Source organism: Rhinolophus sinicus, chromosome 5 (assembly GCF_057876585.1).
Source record: "Rhinolophus sinicus isolate RSI-liver-muscle chromosome 5, RSI-T2T, whole genome shotgun sequence".
Classification (NCBI taxonomy): domain Eukaryota; kingdom Metazoa; phylum Chordata; class Mammalia; order Chiroptera; family Rhinolophidae; genus Rhinolophus; species Rhinolophus sinicus.
In genome coordinates this window covers 4,449,148-4,461,663 of record NC_142505.1, presented here as the reverse complement: position 1 = coordinate 4,461,663, position 12,516 = coordinate 4,449,148, and the positions used below count along the sequence as shown (strand labels likewise).

Below are 12,516 nucleotides of genomic sequence, written 5' to 3'. Positions count from 1 at the left end.
ATTGAGCACCGACTATGGGCCACTTCACCTGCACATCTCGCTTTGTCCTTTAGAGCAAGCCCGCCTGCCACTTCTACAGATGAGGGCGTGGAGGCTCAGAGATGGACAGTAGCTTGGCCGGAGTCACACAGCTTACGAGCGGCGGGCCTGCTCTTGGAAGCCAGTCTGTGTCTCCCCCACGCCCTACTGCTGGCCGCTGTGTTCCTCCTCCTGCATTAAGAATACCAGCCCTTCTCCTCACACACCAACAGGTCAGGAGAGCGACCTCGTGCCCAGAGTGCAAGGCTTACTCGAACACCAGCTCCACTGCAAGATGTCACAGCTCTTCTTCAAAGTGACCTCAGAGGGCGGCACTAAGGCCACGGATGCAAGTCAGATGAAGGCAGCTCTTTCTCTCAAAATAAAGAAGGTGCAAGGACGACGGCCTTAGGAAACGTAACCCGGCCCACCCAAGCCCAGGCGTGCTGAGCACGTGAGCCTCTACAGAGCTGCTGTGCAAAGACGGCCTTGCACATGGGCAGAAAGAGGGACCAGGTGTTTTCTGCCTCCATTAACAGTGCAAGGTAAGCTTTCAAAATGGGCTCCAGAAGTGAGGATGAAGAGGACAAAAGGAAAGGACACGAACCCCCCAGCCTGTCCAGGAACTATGTGGGCGCCCTCCGCGGGCAGCCGTCTGCGTTTCTGCCAGAGCTAACGTAACTCAAAGGTTCACCGTTACTACAGGATTCGCACTTTCCAGTCAGCGGCCTTCTCTGCTGTCTCCACCCCAATTCCCTTCATGAACATGCCCACATTCAAGTCCCTCCAGTTCTTTCAAAATTTGGGAGAAACAGAAGAGAAATGCCTTCAATACCCTCCCTGAGGTGATCCCACAGACACAATGTCACACAGAACAGCAACTATTTGAAATTATTATTATTATTTTTTGATCCTAGAGCAGAATGGAGCACCTGCCCAAGAGAACAGCCTTGTTCATGCCCACCATTTCCATGTAACACAACCTCTGCCTCTTCAGTGCAGACCTGTGGACACCTGAACCCCCAGCTGCCTCCATTTCAGCATTAATTAGCCTCCAAAGAAAGACCCAGGTGGCATTACAATTCCAAACCACATTATAAAGCCTATTTCTGACTTTGCAGAGAGCAAGGACAGCTGGTTAGACAACGGAGTGTCCAATCAGATGTCCGGTGCTCTGTGCCTCCTGTGTGAATGCCACAGTCTACACGACACCATCCACCTCACACGCTCATTCCTCAAAAACTCTGAATGAGTCACAGATTGAGGTCAACAGCAATAGGACATTCGTTTGTAAAAGGCTGACTTCTACAGGGGCCATCACCGTCTCCAGCCTCGGGTAGTCGAAGAGATACCTCGAACTTCTGCAACTCAGAGGTGGAGACCCCTTAACTAAGCACACAGAAGGAGCGTCATGACTGACAGGCTCTTGAACCAATCAGGACACAGGAGAGAAGCCTGCCCGCAGGGGAAGCACAAGAGACCCTCTTCGAAGGCAGCCGAAAGCTTCCCTTCCCCACACTCAGTGACCATGGTGCTTCTTACGTGGGGTTCCAGAACATTTGGTCTCACCCTACGGGATGAAGACCCGGAGGCTCCTGTCCATACTTACTGAGGGCTGAAACTCCAGGCACTCTTCCTCAAAGTCAGGGTCTACCTGATGAAAAAGAATCATTAGGAAATTAAATCACCCATTGCTTTCTCAAGGACTCGGCCCCACCTGCAGGAGACGTCCACGCCTGCGGGCATCTTTGAACAGCTAAGAACTTGTCCCTTCCCTGCGTTCACGAAACCAGCATGCCACAACACGACACATGTCACATGAGTACAACACACATGGGACAATCTCCCAGTCACCAAGAGACGGCTCTCAAGTATAGACAGAGAAACACAACGAATTCACCAGCAAAACAACAGTGAAAAGCCCGAGGTACATGAAAGATCGAGACCCCGTCATTGATAATCCTGCTTATTTTCAGTTAGAAATAAAAAACTGGTGCTTCCAACAAAAGCTACATTCACCTCAGAGCGTAGCAGACAGCACAACCACCACTGGTCTTTGGCAAACCACGGAACTGACATTTCTCACAGCTGGTTCGCTAGCTCTGCAATCCCCACTGGCTCCACTTTAAATTTCAGCTTAGTTTTGCTCTTTGGTTCTTGAATATTTTGAACTCATCAGTTCATGTAAGTGTCAGGCACCCCAGGGGTTCGGTACATTGACAGTCAGGCTTCTTGGGGTCAGCTGCAGGAGCAGTGCTGTCACCCACGCGTCACCTTGAAAATCTGAGCAGCCCCACCAGCGGCACCAGACAACGGGTGTCATCTAAAGTACGACCAGAATCTGATGTGAATACTCATTGCACATCTCCCAGCAAATCAGAGTAAAATGCAACATGTGTCACACAGTAGGGTGGCTCCTTAAATTGACACAAAATCTCAAAGGTAGGATCCCCCGTCCTTCAGCACTGAGTCTTGCCTCTCCTCAAAAACCCTTAACAGGCATTTAAGGTAATTTGATTTTTGACAGTCCTACAAGTAAATGATTAGACCTGGTCTATTCCCCCAGAGCTCTGAGAACCAGGATGCTTCAGAAAGTTGTCTAACTCCTTACGTGTCGTAACACTGCTGGCTTTCAACACCACGTCTCACGACAGCCAAGTGTCAGGCATTCTTGTGAGGGGCAGGGTTGGTAGGTAAGATGTGGGGAGAGCAGTGTGCATGAGCAAAACAAGGGTAATCCTAAAACCCAGCATTCTTTTCTTTTTGAAGACCCACTGTTTTAGCAACTTTCAAGCACACAGTACAGTATTATTAACTGCAGTCACCATGCTGAACACGCCATCCCCGGGACGGCATTATTTCCTAACTTAGGTCTCCCCGCATCTTGATGGAAATCCCTGTGAGGTACTGAAATGTGTTAAGCATCGTTACCCTTTCTTGCCTATAAGCAGGGAAAGGAGGCAGAAGGAAACAGAAAAGCAGAAGGGAAAGCAAGGTGACTGGGCATTACCCTAAACCTCCAATCACCTGAGGCTCCAGGTAAGGGAGGAAAAGGGACTGTGTCAGCCTTGAAAGAGAGAAACTTGGGGCTGCTACTTACCTCTGCTGCTAAGTAATGCCCTGTAGCAAGATGCTTGAAACGGAAGAGGCTGTTCCAATAGCCCGCTCCTCCCCGACACGGGTCATGCTGGACGACCTGCAAGACGAGGAATGAATGGTCAACAGGAGAGGAGAAGTGTCAGCCCACAGTAGGACAACACCGAATCTGACACACTGCACAGAAGTCATAGTTCAGGCGTGAGATTTACTAGCTGAACAAAAAAAAAAAATCAGTATCTTCCAACGAACCCATTGCAAGTGTCATGTGTAACATAAGAACTTAAACATACGGGAGTGCTAAGTTTCTCCAAAGAAGAAATAGTCTCCCAGTTAATGTGAAACAACGGTAGTGAAACACTCAACGGAAACACTCAACAGTTTTCAAGTTGTTTGCCTTAATCACCCTAAAGCAGAAGATTCTGAAATCCATCCATGAGAGGCACAACAAATAAAAAGAGATTTCGTGGGAAATTGTGAAAGCCCTCCACACACGGAACTGCGCGCTGAAAAACACACACCGGCCCACGCCGAGAGCCTGAGAGCCTAAGAGTTCACCATCAAAACAAATGTAACTTCAGCTTCTGGCCATGATGGAGTACCTGGTACTGGTAGTTGGTGCCAGAAGCGATTGGACATCGCCCCAAAGACTGGATTTGCCACAGACAACAAGAAAAATGCATAAAATACGTGAAGTGACTCGCAGCTGTCGGGTGATGGGGGCGCACAGTGTGATCGCTGAGGGACGGGAAACAAGGCGAGATCTGTGACTGCTTCAGTTTGCTCCTCAAGGTCTTCTCGGGATGGTAGCATTGGGAAGGGGAAACCAAGCAGGGGACACTGGTCTCACTGAGTTCAGGAGACATACCAGCATTTAGGGAGACTGAAGTGGCTGGAATTGTGGGGGCAGAACACAGAGCTACCCAGACAAAAAGCCCCAGGAATCTGTACAGGGGTCTGCCTGACTCTTTGGCTGGATACCAAGCTGCAGATGTGTAAGGTGAGACCCCACAAATAAAGAACAAGGAGGAGCCGTGAGTGCAGCATTCCCGGAGCTCGCTCAGGGCTGGCTGGGGCCTGCATCCTGACAAGCCAGTGAAGCGATTCCATCCCACACCTGGGCACTCAGTAGAGACATCAAAAGGTCACACCTTAGTCGCAGGTCTTATCCGACCCTAAAAGGAGGCCACAATTCAATTGACCTAACGAAGCTTTAAGACAAGCCTCCAAATGACTAAATGGATCCACAAGTAACTTTACTGTCTGACAAAACAAAATACAACACTCTTTAAAGGAAGGCAACAGAATCCAGACACTCAACAAAGCAGTATGTACTGTGTAGCTGGAATTCTACATCCAGCAATAATATCCTTCACAATGTTCAGCATATAATCATAAAGCCACGGACAGGCAAGAAGCAGGAAAACGTGACCCATAAACTCAGTAACCTGTCAGACAGCAGCAAATGATCCAGCACGTGCATGTGGGTTGGTGGGGACAGGAAGAACATTTGAGAAATAATGACTCCAAGTTTTTCCTTTTCGATACAAAACCACAGGATCAAGAAACTCAGTGAACTCAAAGTAGGATACACACATGCATGCACAAGCATCATCATTAGATTAATGTAAAGCAGAAATAGAAACAAAAACCTTAAAAGAAGCCATGAAAGAGAAAAGACACTACCTGTAGGCACAAAGATGACACCCACTGAACTCACATCAAAGCAGCAATGCACACAAAATGACAACGGATGAACATCTTTCAAGTACAGAAAGAAGACACTGTCTCCCTAGACTCCTATAGCCAACAAAACTATCCTTCATTCATGAAGGCCACATGGAGCAACTGGGATCTTAATACACCACGTGTGGGAATATAAATTAACCTTGAGTTACCATCTGACCTACAATTCCACTCCCAAGGACACTGAAAACATGTCCGCACAAAAAGTTGTACATGAATGGTCATCACAGCATTATTCAGAAGAGCCCCAAAGTGGAAACAAGCCAAATGGCACTGAACAGCCCATCCCGGGGAGCATTATTTGGCAGTGAAACACGACGCTGTGGTAGATGGGGCCATGTGGATGAGCCTGGGAAACTTCACGCGAGGGGAAAAGAAGTCAGATACAAAGGACCACATAGGAAACGTCCAGCAGAGGAAATCCATGTAGGAGGGAAGAGGAGTGGTTGCCAGGGCAGAGGGGCAGCAAGGTTGCAGAAATGAGGTGAGACTGCTACACGTGCAGGGCTTCCAGAGCGGTGAAAACATGTTCTAAAATCCGCTGTGGTGATGGCTGCACAACTCGGTGGACCTGCTGAAAATCACTGAATTGTGAGGTACATGAACTGTATCGCAATGAAGCTGTTATTTTTTTTAAAAGGAAAATTAATTAAGAAAAGAAAAATAATCCGATTTTCTTTTTCAAACAAAGGCAAAATGAAGATATTTACACACACACAGAAAGAGCCTTTTCCAGGCGCTGGTCTCCAGCACCAGTGTGTCTGATTCCCCACGCCGAGCCCTGCTCCCCCCCAAAGTGGGTCCCTGACTTTTATCCCAAGGCCGCCTCATATTTCTGAGTCCAGGCCACCATCTCACACGAAGGGGCCTAAGCGCCTCCTCCTTCCTGAGTACAGACCGTCGTGTAAGTGTCAGCTCAGAGGCTTCCTGTCTCAGGAAGCCTTCCTGAATCGCTCACCCCACCTGACGTGCTCCCCCGTCAGCTAAATCTGCAGAGCCAGGCAATGTCCTCCTGTCACCCCACCATCCCGCTCTCTGGGGTGTGTCTTGTCATTCTGGCCCCAGTGTGCGAATCCCTTTGTATCTTGTTGGGTAGGCACGCGGTTACATACTGTGACAGATACATGAGCAACGGAGAGAAAAACGGAAGGGAGAGGCGATTAGGTGGCCCGGAGACAGCAATGTCCAGTTCCAGCTGTGAGTTTGCTTCTAAAGGAGACGTTACTTCCTCCACAGGCTCACCCAGCGCCCTTCTGACCGGCGCAACGCACTTGTTCCTGTGTCGCCCCAGGGCATGAGGTGGGTGGCTGTGATTTATTGCTAAAGCCCACGAGTCCCACCTCCCCATCTCCTGCCGCCCTCTTACCTCCACCTCCCACAGGGCTTTGGAGCTGGTGGCAGACGTGGCCGACTGGCGGCCCGTGGTTCTCAGGAAGACGTGCTGCTTCTTCCTGTGCTCGTCACACGTGAGGAACTTCTCCTGCTCAGCGTGGAAGAGCCTCACCACGTCACCCTAGGCGTCCACACACAGAGGAATCAAGGACAGTGACGTTTAAGAGAGAACGGAACTGCTACCTGGGAAGGGCCACGCGCCACCCGCCCACCAGGCACCAAACTCACCCCCTTCAATGTGTCATCTTTGTTATCGTTCCACTTCATGAAAAGGACGACTTTCCAGCTTGTATTGCAGTTGACGGAATTGACCTGGAAAGCAAGTGAGAACTACAGTTTCATATCTCCCTCATAACAGCTGTGCCTTCCAACCCCCAAACCCTGGGGCTGACAGCCTGAAGATCGCAGGACCTACAGATTCAAGTGGCCTGTCAGAAGTGCGTGGCGGGAAAAGGGTCATTTGGCCCCATCACTATGTATGCTCCAACTGACCACAGGAAGCAAGCTGCCTGCTCTTCTGGAATGACCTCTTCCTTTCTCTCCAAGTCGCTTGTGCTGCAGCCAGAAAGTAAAGGCCAAAGTACTTATAAAACGGGATGAACTCCAGAGGTAAAAGAGCCTCCCGAGTGTCCATTCTGGAATGCTAACGGCACTTACGGCAGCAGCCGCTGTCTGTACACTAAACATCTGCCAGGCACGGGTTGAGGACTGACACCCACGAGCACATCTGGTCCTCAGTGACACCCTAAGAATAGGAATGACCATCACGCCCATTTCAGAGACAGGAAAACTGGTGTACAGAGAGACTGGGAACTAACCCCCAGCCACAGAGCTGGGGAATGGCAGATGTGGGGTTTGCAGCCACATCTCTATCTTACTCCAGAGCCTGTGTCCTCAACCATTAGACAAGTACTTACCGTCCTCGTGCCCGGTATCTGCCCATTTAGAGGCTAAGCAGATGCATTGCCACAAGCAAGACGGCATTCTCGCAGGGCTGCTGACTGCCTGTGGTGTTCCCTTCCTAGCAACTAGCAAAAGGCACCCTTTAGGGAGATAATTAGGAAAAGGTGCCCCTTTGGCCAGAAAAATTCCTTCCGAGAGGCCCTTCTCTGGCTCAACAATTAGAAAACAATCCCCCAGTGACCTAAGGCTCGTCAACGGCACCCTGGGGCGACAGCTGGCTTTGCACGACCTCCTGTGGCAGCCCTGACTGGGGCCTCGGTCCCCTTGCCTGCAGGACAGGCACAGGGCCACACGCCACTGCTGAAGGCCCTGTCACACACACATACTCCGCCCCAAGGCCTGTTCCTGCGGCCTGTGCCTGCCCTCAGGCCCTAACTCGGTCCCCTTACCTCGTTGCAGCCTGGGTTGTCCACCAGCTGGTGGCTGCTGGCATGCAGGGGCTGGCCAGCATTGACGGGGTTCAGGACCACCTTGTCACCTATGACCACCTGGAAAGGAAGGACCAACAGGTCAGGTGCCCCTGGTGGAGGGCAGGTGGGTGTCCTCAGGCCCCCCTGGATGTGGTGTGTCCCCAGTCCGGCCAGCACAGCCGAACCCTTCGTAGTGCAGGCCACCTTGTGACGTCCAACAACCCCTCCCCAATCCCTGAGAAATGGCAAGACCAGCATGGGACATCACTGTCAACTGCCAATGTCCCCCTTTTCATGTGAACAGATATACATAAAAAAGCTCTAACTAAATTTTAGGAGTAGAGCAGATTACTGTCCAAAGGAAGTCTTGATCTCTGCAGGGACGGAGCCCTCATTTTATACACCCACAGCCATGACTTCGTGCTGCTTTGAGTGCAAGCCACGTTAAGAGCACGGTTTTCTATTATGGCCTGTCAGCCACGCAGCTGCACGTGTCTGTGTGTGTGCACAGATATCCCTACTCATCTGCAACGAAGTTACCGCACACGGTACTCATCCTCTTCCTGTTTAACAGCCTGATCTTCCACTTTCAAAAGTGACAGTCGCGGGCCTCTAAGTCCATCCCATGACCCACAAAGAGCTCGACACTGGTCATTTAAAAACCCTGTTCTACAAGAATGCCTATTCAGTCCATCTGACCTTCTCCACTAAGGTACCGCTAAACAGGTAAGTTTAAAGGGCAGGAAAGCTAAGAACGTGCTGAAAATGAAACTCGCACCCTTGTCTTGTTATGGGAGTGGCAGGGGAACGGAAATGATGGCTTCCTAAGGTGTCAAGTTCATCTGTGTGCAGTTTGCTACATTGGGGGCGGGGCATATACAACCACGGCTTCTCTAACTGCAATGAATATAAGTATGTCAAAAAATCCACTGCTTTGGTGGAGCCTCAGCTTTACTGGACTTGTTCTTCCCTTCTCAGTAGAGGGTCAGTGTTTGCTGCACCCCGACAGGGAAGAGGCGGGCTGGTGCTGGATGCCGCTGGGATACTGTATATAACACACGCACATCACCTGACACACACAGGGGGTGCCAAAAACATGTATACACATTCCAAGAAAGGAACAACTGTATTAAAATTGTAATACTCAGTATATATCGACAAAAAAAGATGAATACAAGTCACGTCTGACTTCTGCAGTTACAAGAGGTGCTCAGAGTGGTTCCCACTGGTGTCCAGACACTTCTGATGACAGCGAACTATTACTGCTTGAGCAACGCTGACCAAAGGGCCCACTTGCATACACTTTTTTGGCACTTCCGCTATATCAAGCGCCCAAAGCTTGTAAACTTAACTGGCAATACTGAGAAATGGCAAAGTCCAGTTTTAGGTGAAGGCTAGTTGAGCATTTTGACAAGATTTCCTGCTGTTTAAGACACGTATTTCTTTTTAGTGAAAAACAGCGATTTCAGAATCTTAACAAGGTCAGAAGTATAGCTGATAGTATTTCAACAGTGTTGAGGACGTAACGACTTACAAATGTCTGTAGCAAGTGGGGGAACTGCCCCAAGTCTCACCGAGAAGCTTTGCTGTGACCTCGTACCCTAACAACCCCTCAGGGGAGGGGCCAGCTCACAACCGAGGGGGTCTCTGAGCAGGCGCAGAGCCCGCAGGCCGACGGGTGAGGACAAGGGAACGTAACCCTGCAGGGCTCTGGCCCTCCCTGCCTTGTCTACTGGTTTCCCAGGTCACTAACTTAACTTCCAAATGAGAGAGGCACTTCTATTCGACGATGATCTAGCATGACAGGGGGCCCTCGCCAGGATATTCATATATGGCAGCTGTTTTCATGGGAAAGTTACTGAGGTAATGGGCTGTTCAGACAATTTTGTCAGAAGCCCGGACAGGAAAACATAGCTACTGGATTCAGGTCACACTTCTCTCCCAATTTCCCTGTTTCCCAAACACTGGTTTCCATAGCAATTCCCTGCTTGTCTTCATACAGGCTAAGCCTCTGGCTCCACTCTCCTCGTGGCCTCCGACACACAGTGACAGGCGGGGTGGCATGGAGCCGTCCCCAGGCTGGCATGTGACTCACACTGTCTCCGATGGATCGCAGCTTGTAGAAGGGCTGTATGTAAAACCAGGACCCTTCGTTCCCAGCCTCGTCCAGGGTGACCCGCATGGCGTTCTTCTCCAGCAGGGCCGGGAGCCTCTTGTTCACAGTCAGGTACTTATTACTCTTCAGGTGCAGGAGCTGCAAACCCACCGAGACAGTTAGGGGAGTGTCAGCAAGACTTCCACTCTCTGCCATCTCTCTCCTGGCCAATAAAACATGTACCAAACAGCCCTCCCCACGTGGAGCTAACCGTGAAGCCAGGGAACCAGCAGTGCCTGAGGCAGGGCAGGATGAGAAAAGAAGGAAGAGCAAAGGGAGCAGAAGTAGAGGGAGAAGAACTGTTTTATTTTTCCCCAACGTAGCCTTGGATGAGACGGAAGAGGCTCCAGCCGAGGGCACCGCCACCTAGAACGGCCCCGGCCACCTGTCAGTGGGAAGGAGCCCCAGGCGTGGACAGGGCTGGCGCTGAGGGGCTGCAGACGCCCCCGACACAGAGGGGGAGCAAAGGAAGGTCACTTCTGAGCACGAGAGACACTACAATTTAGTGGGGACCCTGTGAGGGAGTAGTCATTTCACTTGGAAGAACACGGCTGCGATGGGTTTCCACCTTGAATTTCTAAGCACTTTATTCTTAATGCTTGGGTAATTATTACATGAAGGAGATGGAAAAACCAGAGATGGAGATGGGAAACAACTGTGTCATGGCAGGTCTAGACCAGGAAGCGCTGGCCAAGGCTTCCTGACTCAACAGGCTACCAGAGAAAATGAACCGCTGCCCGACCCCTGGAGAAATGGTGAGGCCAGCATGCGACCCCACTGCCAACATTCTCCTTTTCATGTTAATAGGCCCAGTTTCTCGAACAGTCCTAGTTGGTCCACAAATCTTCCCTCAGGGTTGTGGGAGGTGGAGGAGTAACCTGTCTGACTCGCAAGCCCCTGACGTCCCCTGGCTGTGACAGACACACACCTGCCCAGGTACCGGACTCAGGTGGTCTATAAACCCACATAACGTGGAGGTGGAGCCCAAGATCCAGGCTGGGGAGGAGGGGTAACAAGTAACATTAGCGAGTGTGTGTTCACAGCTCACTCTGTGACAGGTACCTCCTCAGTCCTCCCAGGAAGCCGATACCATTCTTCTGCCCATGTTCCTAGTGAGCAAACTGAAGTACGGCAAGACTGCTTGCCCCAAATCTCAGTCAGGAAGTTGCAGAACCTGAACTGGACCGCTCTTAAGAGTTACGCTCTTGGCCCCTAGACCCCTCTTTCGTCTTCAGTTCAAGCCACACTCTCCAGTCTAACTCAGGAGTCCTGCTCTCTGAGTTCCACGGCACCAGCCTGGCCCAGTAAGAAAGCTGACACTGAACTTGGGGCCCACGTGGCCCCGTGGCCCTTCTCCACTGGCTAGAACCTGAAAGGGAGGCAGAGGGGCACTGGCCGGCCTAAGCTTCAGACAGATTCTGGAAACTACTTTCACTGTGTTCAAAGGCCTGAGGGTAATAAACCCAGTTAGACACACAAGGTTGCTTTTACCAATGTGGCAATTCTGGTTTTCTCATATTCCTGATTAGCACTGTTCTGTAGCTGATAGGAATAAAAATGGGAAGGGATTCACTTGTGATTAGTGAAGTTTACATTTACATTAGCAAAGCAAGCAAAATCTTTCAAAAAGAGAAATAGTGAAGCCAGATAATGAAAGGGGTCAGGTCCTCAAAAGCTGGTAATGATTCTGACCCTCTGTGCCTGGGCCCAAACCATCTGGTAACCGGACAAATTGAAACCAGCCATATTTGGCTCTGGACTTCCTTACACACTGTTTTCTGCAACGACAGACCCAGGTGGGTTTTTGGGGCAAACCCCACAGTTGCTGTTTGCTAGGTTGTGTTTTATCCCCAAGTCAAACTTAAAGGCACAAGAGATAAACACGTAAACCTCGCCACCCGTGAGACCCAACATCAGATACTCCGCCTGAAGGCACAGAATGGTTCCTACTACCTGTGCCGTGACACAGAAGCCAATTTTCACCGAATACGAAGAGCTTTCAAGCAACACAGGTTAAACCAAATGGCAACAGCCAGGCTCTTTTTCAGGTAGGAAGCTTCCATTTACAGTATTTGGACAGATCTTAAGTTATCAGCTGTGGGGGCAAGAGGTGGATTCTGATACCAAGAGAGACCAACCACCTAAAAGCCCAAGAGTCCCGCCCATGCAGGAAGAACGACCAGACCTGGAGGAGACTCGCCGTCGCCATGGAGTCCCACCGGAAAGCTGGCCCAAACCCTGCCTCGTGTGTTTTCCCAGTTTTGTTCTTGGTGACGCCCCAGCTCCAGGGACGTGTGGCCGTCACCTACCTGGATCACATTCCCATACTGGATGACAGTCCCCAGCAGTTTCCTGTTTTCTGTCTCGTTCTGCTTCTTCTCCAAGTCTGCAGCGTGCTGTGCACAGGGAAGGAAGACTGGTCAGGAAGCGGGAACAGTGGGTTACACTTCTCTGCAGTGATGCAAAGCCCATGCAGCCAGTCTGTACAAGCAGCCCAGGAACCAGCAAAGCTGAGCACCCGAGGCGAAGCGAGGAGAAGGCAACAGGGGCCCAAAAGTCCAGCCCACCCTGCTCTTGCTTTCTTGGCTTTTTTGGCTCTTTTAAAATGCCTTTTTTTTTTCTTTAAGGAATTCATGGACATATCGGTTTAGGGTAAGACTAAGTCAAAAGCTTATGTATTTTTAAAAAACTAGGGTCGGCCTGGAAGGAAATTTGCATAACACTCTTCTGATTTGT

General features: G+C 50.4%; 1 protein-coding gene across 1 annotated transcript in view; it reads right to left on the bottom strand.

The window, feature by feature from the left end:
* ITPR1 (inositol 1,4,5-trisphosphate receptor type 1) overlaps positions 1-12,516 on the bottom strand; it is a 293,521-nt gene that overhangs the window by 168,197 nt on the left and 112,808 nt on the right. Inside the window, exons 6-12 of the mRNA XM_074312232.2 lie at positions 12,090-12,176; positions 9,721-9,879; positions 7,605-7,703; positions 6,481-6,564; positions 6,227-6,373; positions 3,119-3,214; positions 1,628-1,672 (exon numbers count right to left, since the gene is read on the bottom strand). Of these exons, the coding sequence (XP_074168333.2) occupies positions 1,628-1,672; positions 3,119-3,214; positions 6,227-6,373; positions 6,481-6,564; positions 7,605-7,703; positions 9,721-9,879; positions 12,090-12,176 (717 nt within the window). The remainder of the gene's footprint in view (positions 1-1,627; positions 1,673-3,118; positions 3,215-6,226; positions 6,374-6,480; positions 6,565-7,604; positions 7,704-9,720; positions 9,880-12,089; positions 12,177-12,516) is intronic.